General features: G+C 45.0%; 1 protein-coding gene across 1 annotated transcript in view; it reads right to left on the reverse strand.

The window, feature by feature from the left end:
* CSNK2A1 (casein kinase 2 alpha 1) overlaps nucleotides 1-1,994 on the reverse strand; it is a 9,865-nt gene extending 7,871 nt beyond the window's left edge. The window contains exons 1-2 of the mRNA XM_026862399.1: nucleotides 1,791-1,994; nucleotides 624-735 (exon numbers count right to left, since the gene is read on the reverse strand). Of these exons, the coding sequence (XP_026718200.1) occupies nucleotides 624-735; nucleotides 1,791-1,891 (213 nt within the window). The 5' untranslated portion in view covers nucleotides 1,892-1,994. The remainder of the gene's footprint in view (nucleotides 1-623; nucleotides 736-1,790) is intronic.
* Nucleotides 1,995-9,714: the final 7,720 nt, after the last annotated feature.

A 9,714-nucleotide genomic window follows, 5' to 3' on the forward strand; every position in this document is an offset into this window, starting at 1 on the left:
CCCCCCCCCCCCCGCCCCAAAGCTGCCTGAATATGATCCGATAGACCAAAACATCTTAACAGGCACATGGTAAATGTATAAGCGATCTGAGGGCCACTAACTGAAGGTATTTCACCGATCAAGGCTGTGGAATAACCAGCATCCAGGAGATCCTTTCTCAAGCTGGAAGGGTATTACATGTGTAATGGAACATGCAGAGCAGAAATGAAAATGTTAAAGTTAGCAGTCCCTAAATCTAATCAGTGGTTTTAAAGGACAATGATCCCATTAGCTCACAGGCCTCTATGCACATGACAGCCAGCACACCGGTAGTTAGAGAAGGTGAGAATTTTCTAGTCAGCTGCTGAAGTGTTGCTCAGCCCCAAGTAAAAACGTGTTGCACATCAGGATTTCTTTAAGATGGATTCTAATTCCTTACAGGCAGAGATGTGACTTAATAACCAAATAGTGGGCTTCTATTAGGAGGCTCAGAAGGGTGGCCCATTTCACTGAATGACACTCCAAAGCCAGGCTTTAAGGACTGCAGTTTTAAAACATCAAACGTTTTAGATGAAAGGCAGCACTTTCTGGCCTCCTGATCACCTCAAGACAGATTTTTATCTTTTGCCCAATCCCCAGCTCACCTTGAGAATTTTAACAACTACTTTTTCATTATTTGTAATGTTGATGGCTTCAAATACTTCACTGTATTTGCCTCGGCCTAATTTTCGAACTAGCTGGTAGTCATCTTGATTTCTGTGGAGATAAAAAGTTAAGAGTTCCAAAGAGCTCAGCCATTTCCATCACAATTTACAAATCACTCAACACTAAATCACTGCCTCACCTTCCAGACAAGGTGGATTAACATCTTACATCTCCTGGACGTGACGATTAAGAATTAGGAGAGAAACAGGGAGCTTCTGCTCACTCATGTTAGATTCAATCCAAAACCTATTTCTTGTGCACTAGGCAACATAAACCCAACTACGCATTTCAGCATCAGCAAACTCAAGCTATCCCTTCCACCTTCTCTATATTTGGAAGCTGCATTTTTTTTTTTTCCTTGTATAATATTGTTAAAAATCAAAGCCAGTGAGACCAAAAATTTAAGTGCTAGCCTGTTTAAAAGCAGACTGGGCATGAAACACCACTCATGCACAAAGACCGTATACATTTCAAAGACCAGGAACTGCCGCAAAGCTGAGGGCAGAACTTAGTCCTGGCCCTGCTATACAAAAGCAGGAACACAGGAGCTATGAAGCTGGCACCACTGCTGTCCGATTCTTGGACAGTTTAGTCATGAGCTCAATTTAGACACCTCCTTTCTTCAAAAAGCAGCAGACATGTCTTTTCCAGTCACTCGCAGAGAGCTGAGCAACAAGTCACAAAATAGCATGTACCTATTTAAGTCTGCTGAGTCTCTTCACTCATGCAAGTCAGAAGCAACTTCAGTTGTCTTTTTGCTTCTTTTCAGCCCTCGCCCAGGACCGTTTAGATTGCTTCAGAAAAAGATTTTCTTCCCTCTGAAAAGGGACATTTTCTGAATACCTGGCAAAAAAAATCTTCAAACCAAACCCTTAAGGAAACTGCTAAAAATGTGCCTGCACTGCCAGGGATTTAGAATTTTGACAAGAAACCCTATTCTGAAGAAAAGTTGCGATCCTAACACTTGCCATGCACACCAGACATCTGCCAAGAGGCATGAAAAAGCCTAACGCAGCACAGGTGCCTGAACGCCCCATGCACCACTATGCAGGATCCCACAGGGACTGACCCTGGTCCTGGGACACCCACAACCTGCCCAGACTTACCCCCACTCGACGACATGCGACTCATAGTCCCAGTACTCCCGGGGTCTGTGTGTGTTCACATCCGTGTAAACTCTGGCCCTGCTCGGCACGGGTCCCGACATATCAGACAGGTTGGCAGGTGGAAATGAGGAGATGTCTGAAAGCAGAGGCTACCCGACCTGCAAAGCTGGACAGAGGATAAAGGCCTCAGATTCTTCCACCTGCAGACAGAAAATAAACCAGAGGTTAAAATCTCAAGATACTATAAAAACATTGAAGCTAGTCATCAAAAGCTGCTGAGGAGGAAAGGCTGGAGTCCAGCCGCAGGCCTGGGATGATTTGTCAGAGCTTGAAAACAATTTGTCTGCTCTCCCTCACGCAGGATGGGATCACTTGGCCCTGCTAGCAAAAGTAACACACCATACCCACCACCACCTTGCAACTTCCAGCATGTAGTTTCCAACTTACAGTTGCAAAGATAACTTTCCAAAAGGGAGGAAATGCAAAGTGCTCTGTATCTGCGGACAGACTCCTTTCAGCTCCAGAATGAAAGCAACAGCCACTGGCTGCAAACTCTCCCCCCATCCAGAGGGAGTCCTGTGCCATCCCGTGTAACCAAAATGCTCCGTTCGCTCGAGGCTGCACAACTTGCAATGCACTAATAAACGATGCACTAATAAACAAGGTCACCCGCGCAACCTGAACCGAGCACTTCCCCAAGCCCCAACTTCTAGAAACGCCGATTGTCATTTGAAATCGGAACTTGAGGATTTACTTGCAATTCTTAAAAGGACTGGAGCCTTTCACGCGACACGCACAGAGGTTGGTGTGGCTACATTGACCCATTCTGTGGAAAGCAAGGCAGGGATTAAATGGCTTGAGGATGCTCGAAGACTTCACAACAAAGCAAGGCAGCCAGAAGAGTTCTGCTGGGATGGGGTAGCAGTTTGGTCACATCTTTCTGTGGTTCAGGAGACGGCAGTGGCAGTGTTGGATTACGATGCTTTACCCAAACATGAAAGAAAAATTCTGCTGCAATGTCTAAAGATGTTTCTTTGCATTCTTGGAAGGATATGGTAAGCGATCTGATTTTAACAAATCTTTAAGTTTTATCACTACTGAGAGAAGTCAAAGCAACTCAAACAAAAGTTACTATGGGTCAAAAACTAATTCCTGAATATTTAAGACAACAGTAAGTTACTACAATTTCATACCAATGTATTGTCCTGCCTAACGTAAAAATAGTGCCTTTGCACCTCTTAAATCTTTCACCACGAGTGAAAGCTGACACACTTCTAAGTAGAAAAATCTCTTTGCCAGCTTTCAAAATAACTTGAAAGGAAGGAAGCTGTATTGGAGCATGAGGGAGCATTGTTTGGTGCGTAGCACACGGCAGAGACTTCACAGCCCTGTTTACCGAAAGGTGCTCAATGAGTGGGCAGTGCTGGAATCTACATTAGTAAGATTTATTTGCTATGCCAGTCTTAACCCTTCACAGAATACGGGCAACTGCCAAACTACAGGAGGAAGTAATAGCCCCAGTAATCAGAAATTAGTCAAAAAGACCTAGAAATCTGCTCAGAGCAGACAGCTTCGGCTATCAGGACACGTCACACCAGAAGAAAATTCTCGAAGTGAAATCCTGCTCTACGGGGCAGCGTCCTGTCGTTTCTTCGAGGTCTGCAGCCTACTGCAAGGACCCCAGCAAGAGGCCCTGGCTATGGAGATGGTGGAGGAGACCTGGGGGACACAGGTCTGATGCCCTCCACCACCTCCCACGGCTCAGCCAGCAGCTGCTTTGGCACTGGGAGGCAGAAATGTATGCGAGGTCTCTTTCGGAGGACTAAGCCTCCTCAGGTGGTACCGACCATGGCAGTGTGGGTTTGTTTTTTGACCTACTGACACACAGAGGGTGCTGAAGGCAGCTCCAGGTAGAAAAGGTTGGAGTAATCCAGCCCCAAGGTCAAAAAGGGACACAGCACCGTTCCAAAATCCACAAGAGGTGTGACTGAGGCCTCAGCCCAGTAAAGGAAGGACAGGGAACTTCAGCCAGGTGTTCAGCTAAGGGAAGAATAAGAAATATTACTAAAAATAAAATAAAACAAATCTATTCCTGGACAAAATACTAGTCCTCTAACAAAATACACTTCCAGAAGATTAGGCAGCAATCATCTAACACCTCAGACCATTTATGTTGCATGACTCAGACACTCAGAAATTAGATGTATATTCCAAAAATGTATCCAGGCATTAACAGAGCATGCAAGTTTACTGGAACACTTTTAGGACAGTGAAATTTATTCGATTTCAAAGCTTAATCACTGTGGTTTCGTTTCTCCTCACTCCATGTAGCTCTGGCAGATGCACTGGCTAATTTCCTCTGCCCAATACTCCTTGTGTAGGAATTAGCTGAACCTGTATACAAAGATGACTTAGCAAATCTAATTTTTAAGCACAACTCAGTATCAATAAAGAACACGTGACGGCTTCCACCTCATCCAGCTTAGCAACATCAGTGTCAGCACAGAAAAAAATAATGAAAAAGAAAAATCGATCGCATTATCTAAAGATAGATCAGATTTCACAGTGGATATTTTTTGTCACGTAGCTCTAGCCTAGCACGAGCTGTATGCTCTAACAGACTGCTCAGAGAAGGGCTTTTTCAGGAAATCATCGACTGCAGCTTCTAAGAACAGCACACAATTCCTATTTACGAAGGTAGATATTATTGTCTACTGCTCTTTATACAGGAAGAGGGGAGAGTCTGCACAGATAATTTGGTTTTAAAGCAAAGTCACGCAAACTTACCCTGCCTGAAAGCTTCTCAATCTCTCTGCTCAAAACTGCCATGGAATTGGAATATATTTTGCTTTCACTGCCCCTAGAGAGGGATAATTTTGCAGTGGATCCAAGCTCGTTGACAGAAGGGACCAACACAGATAGGGACAAATAATGGGGACAGGTGTGGTCATGCAAAAGTCAGTTTAGTGGCAGTTTTAAGGCAGAAAAATCTACAATATGAGCAGGGATTGTGCTTAGACAAGAGCAGTGTCCTGAGCCTGTTATAAAGGATGAGTTCTATTTCTGCAGAATCCAAACAGAATATGTCATTTATTAATTCCTGCATTAATGATGGAATCATAGAGTAACTTATACTGGGAGAGACTGCTAAAAGTAATCTAGTCAGAGTAGATCTAATTAGGTTGCCGCGTCCAGCGTAGTCCTGAGCATCTCCACAAACACAACACATCCCTGAAAATTTTGATTTCTCTGGTAGAAAAGTGCTTAACTAGTAACCATGAGCTTTTAGGCAACATATCGGAGGTCACAGAGAGAGGAATACAAAGCTTCCAGTCACCGTCTGACACACGCTGTCCAGTGCTAAGGCTCGCCTGCCTGGGCAAGGACAGAAAACATCTCTTCTGTTTCAGCACTCGCGGTGCCAGCCCTCGGGCAGACATCACCCAACAGCGCTCACGTGGGAGCTACGGCAGCACTACACAGAAGTTTCAGTGCTTGCACAGGCCTGCCCTTAAAAACGCCATTTACGAATTAGCAAACTGATAAGGATGCTGTGTATGAGACTAGGAAAAAAAAAAAATCACAAGAACACAGCCAAATACAGCACTGCGTGTGCTACTGATCACTACACCACAGGAGTGCCCCAGAGCCCGTCAAACACAAAAACAATTGTGCTACCACCGTACAGGAATTTTTAAATCGGAAGGTTCTATTAATTAAAAGAGATCAGCTCTTAAAAAAGTTTGAATTATCCTAACATTATTGTCTGAGCAGCACGGCATGCCCGACTTTCTGTGCCTAAAGTACACTAAACCAGTAAAGAGCTTTTCAGTGTTCACTTGGAATTTGATTTTAAAAACATTTTAATTTAAACCACTGTTACAAACCCCCTTCTTTTTAAAAAGGGATTTTATCATCCTTACAATACACTCTTAATCCCAATGGCAACCCTCGCCCCACGGAGGACCTGACTTCTTGTGAACTATCAGTACGCACAGCACGCACCCGATGAATAACGGGAATTTCCTTCGCCCAACGGGAATTTCCTTCGCCCTCTGTCCTTCCAGGTGTATCCACATGCAACAAGTAGCAACAAACCAGCTAAGAAACCTGTGCGAATTAGTTTGAGAAACACACCTACTCAGTCTCTAGTAAAATTCCCCTTTCAGTCAAGAATAACTGCAACATCGGAATATTTTTTTTTCCCTCCCTTTTAAATGGAAATGTTTTTGGCTCAGACTTCTCTCAAGCACAGTTACTCACTCAGAACCTTAAACCTAAGTTGCACCAGTATGACGCAGCACACAGACAGACTCCCAGTGAGCTGGAAGCCAAGAGCTTCCCAGAAGACTGGTGTCCCGAGGAACCTGCAAGGGCTATCCAAGCGATGACCTTTGTGGGTTAGGTCTGGAGTATAAATAATGCACCCAAAAATATGAGCAGGGCTGGACACCGGCCTGCCCGTGGATTGCTGCTGACAGCACAAGTCGCCCTCGGCGTGAGCTGTATACTGCTGGGTAGTTCCAAGTTCATCAAGAGCAAACAGTGAACTATGTTCAATGCCACATAAACACGGTGATTACCGCTGACCCACCTGAACTCAGTTAGCTGAGCGCAATCCCAAAGGGGTAAGATAGGCCCCAAACTGCACCAAGGCAAACTCAGTGCCAAGAAAATACTGCTGTCACTTTATCAGCTCTAGACAGACTGTCCCAGACAACCTCAGCTTCCTTGCAAGGAGAAAGCGAGATGCACAGATTGGCCAAACAGGTCTAGAGACTTTCTCCTCACTTCTACTTTCCCCGTGTAAGCTCATTACCAGCGGCGACTGTGACAGACTGAGACTGTGAACAGGTCAAGACACACAGCAGCCAGTTCACTCTGAAAAAAGAAAAGCTCTCTGTCAGCTGAGTAGAGCAGAATTACAGCAAGTAGCCTGGAATCAAAAGGTTATTCCCTTTCTTTTATCCACACCTGCAAGTGAGACATTGCCTTTCACAGCAAATGGCTCAAACCCAGCCTCTGAAATCACGAGCGTATAATGTGCTTTATTAGGGAGAGAATGCATTACAATTATCAGATAAAACTGATTATGATTCCCTTCAGAGAGGCCATCTACCCCTCGCTTGTAAGCCTCCCAGGGAAGGAGCGCTTGCCTCTTCAGGGTTTGGAAAGACACCACTAAAATTAAAAGATCAAGACATGCTTCAATACTACAGTACAGCCTGCTGGCAGTCAACATGAATCAAAACCTTACCTTTAAACCAAGAGCTTACCTTTAAAACAAGAAATAATAGTAACCAACTTCATAAAAAAATGTGCTCTGTCTCACAAAATAAATGTGATTTGTGTATTTTCATGATGCTGGAACTACAGCAATGTGAGTATGGAACAGATGACCTCCAGAAGTCCCTTGCAACCTACATTTTTCTGTGATTTTATAGCTGAAATAGAAACAAGCCTGGATTAAGAAAATTGACATCTTACATCCTTTCCCAAAGATCATTTACCTACTAAAGGGACAACATCAACAGAAAAGCTGATTTTAAAATCTAATTGAGTGAAAAAAATAAAAAAAGCTTAGTTTGAAATCAAACTTTTCTCTTGGTAATGTTTTGGCACAGCATAGTCTGCTCTAACTACATTCTTCCACCAAAATCATTATCCAGATTTCTTTCAAATAGTTGGTTGTGTCCGGCTCTGGAGAAATAACAAATCACGATATACAACCACCTCAACATTCCCTTAAAGAAGAAACAGGAACAGTTGTGATTAATTCAAAACAAGACATAACCAGTCACTAGGGAAAACAATTGACAGGTTTAAACTGGAAGAAACATCTTGGAGTAATTCTGCACTAGCAACGTCCTAAAACCGAGACCAGTTCTTCCTTCATCGGCGTCACCGATTCCTGCCCTGAATTCCTGGCAGTTCCTGCCAATGAAGATGTCATCCCTGGTAATGAGCATCACGATCTATGCAGAAGTCACGGGGGACCGACCACGGAACAGTTTTACTCTAACTCCGTATTTTAGGATAACCTCCACAGTCCTGGGGAAAACTTTAACTCTCCCACTTCACAGGTGTAGAAAGCGGCGTCCACCACGTCTGACGCAGCCCAGGCTGCCCCGGCAGTACCATTGGTGCCCACAGGCTCTCCTAGCAGAAGTTCTCTCACTGGTAGTCTTTGGTTTTGTTCAGACCTATAACAGCTAAATCTTAGCAGAGCTTACACGGAGCCACTACAGGTCTCCAGCAGCTCATCTTAGGAGGACAACTCTGCTCCGCAAAACTCCCGAGTGGGAACAGCACGTGTACCTGGGCAGAAGAGCCGGGATCTTCTCCAGCAGCAGGAAGCTGCCAGCGACGGGACCACTCCTCACCCCACCTAAGATTTTATACAGAACAGTCAACTTCTACTCTTCCCCTTTCTCCCTCCAAAATCACGGACTCACTCATATTTTCAGAGCTAAGCCAGCCCACAGCACACAAAGGGAAAGCTTTTCCTAACACAAAAACTCGAAGACGCAGCTTGGATGAGGCCGTGCAGCCGCGCTGGGCAGCGACCCCGGGGAGACCTCCAGGCCCCAGCAGCCAAGTGCAGGCCCTGCCGCTGTCCCATGCCTGCAGCTTCTCCTGCCACCGTTCCCAGCCTCCCACAAATCACCGCGGATATCCTTGCTGCTGTGCTGAAGACTCCTGACACAATCAAATAAAAATGGCTACGAGCGGAACCAGGCACTGCCAAACCAACCTCTCAGTACACACAGAGAGCAAAACAGAAACCAGTGACAACACTCTTGTGCTGGCATCTCCCCCCGGCCTCGACAGTTCAGGCCAAGCAGGGAGTGCAGAAAGGGCGCTGGGTTTTTTTTGGAGGTGCACCTCTTTAGGTCTGACCCAAAGCCAAAGCAAGAGCACTTGCAAAGGACCTCAGCAGAAAGACATTATTTTCCTTCTAAGAGCATTAACAAAACTAAAGCTCCTACCACTGGGGCTTTGGACAGTATTATCCAAGAAATTAATTACCAAAACTACCGTTTCTGAGATCCTGGCAACACTAGGTAATTCCTCCTGAAGGCTCACGAAGGGGAATGTTTCAGCACCATGACAGGCTCTTCACAGCTGACATCAGGTCAACTGGCAGCATCCTCTGGAAAGTTCTACCTTCCTAATTACTGCTTAGTGACACCGTTGTTTTCCTCATTAATTAGTACACACAGAGTCCTGACAAGCCAATCGTTCTGCTGATCGGACTCCTATGGTTCAGGTACAGAGAGTGATTTAGCTAGAACTCAGACAGCTGAACTGTACCTACCATCTGTAAAAGTTATCTGGTTTTAATTGATCTGATGCAATTCCTAGAGGCAGGAACAGTTATCAGAGCCAAATGATAAACCAGCATACGTTGCACGTAACTATTTCTTCAGGAAATCCCTGTGATCAGCTGTTCCCATCGAGCAGATCATGCACTGCAAACCATCTTCACCGCTCAGCTGGCATCCAGAAGGCTCAGCAAGAGACCTGCCGCTGAAAACCCCTGCTAGAAATCACAAGTTCTAACGTAATCCTCTAAAAATTCATTATTATTAACACAAGATGAACCTAACTGCAACGGTTCCAAAAATCAAATGGAAAAACCCCAGCTATTAAACTTCAGAAATCAGTATCTATTATGCCCTGGGTACCCTAACACCCAGGGAGTGCTGGGTCTATACAGCTACAGCCAGCTCTCCCAGACACTGCAGGTGATGTCAATGTTCTGACTAGGATTTTAATATTTCACACCTGTGCTTTGGAGATTAACTGAAGCCTGGTGACCACAGCACCCATCACTCAGGGTAACCCAGCAGGGACACGAAAGCTGAACCCACCCTTGCCATGCCAAACCAACCCACACCACTGTCAGCCACATATAGGGACA

Source organism: Athene cunicularia (assembly GCF_003259725.1).
Source record: "Athene cunicularia isolate RWA chromosome 20 unlocalized genomic scaffold, athCun1 chr20_part2, whole genome shotgun sequence".
Classification (NCBI taxonomy): domain Eukaryota; kingdom Metazoa; phylum Chordata; class Aves; order Strigiformes; family Strigidae; genus Athene; species Athene cunicularia.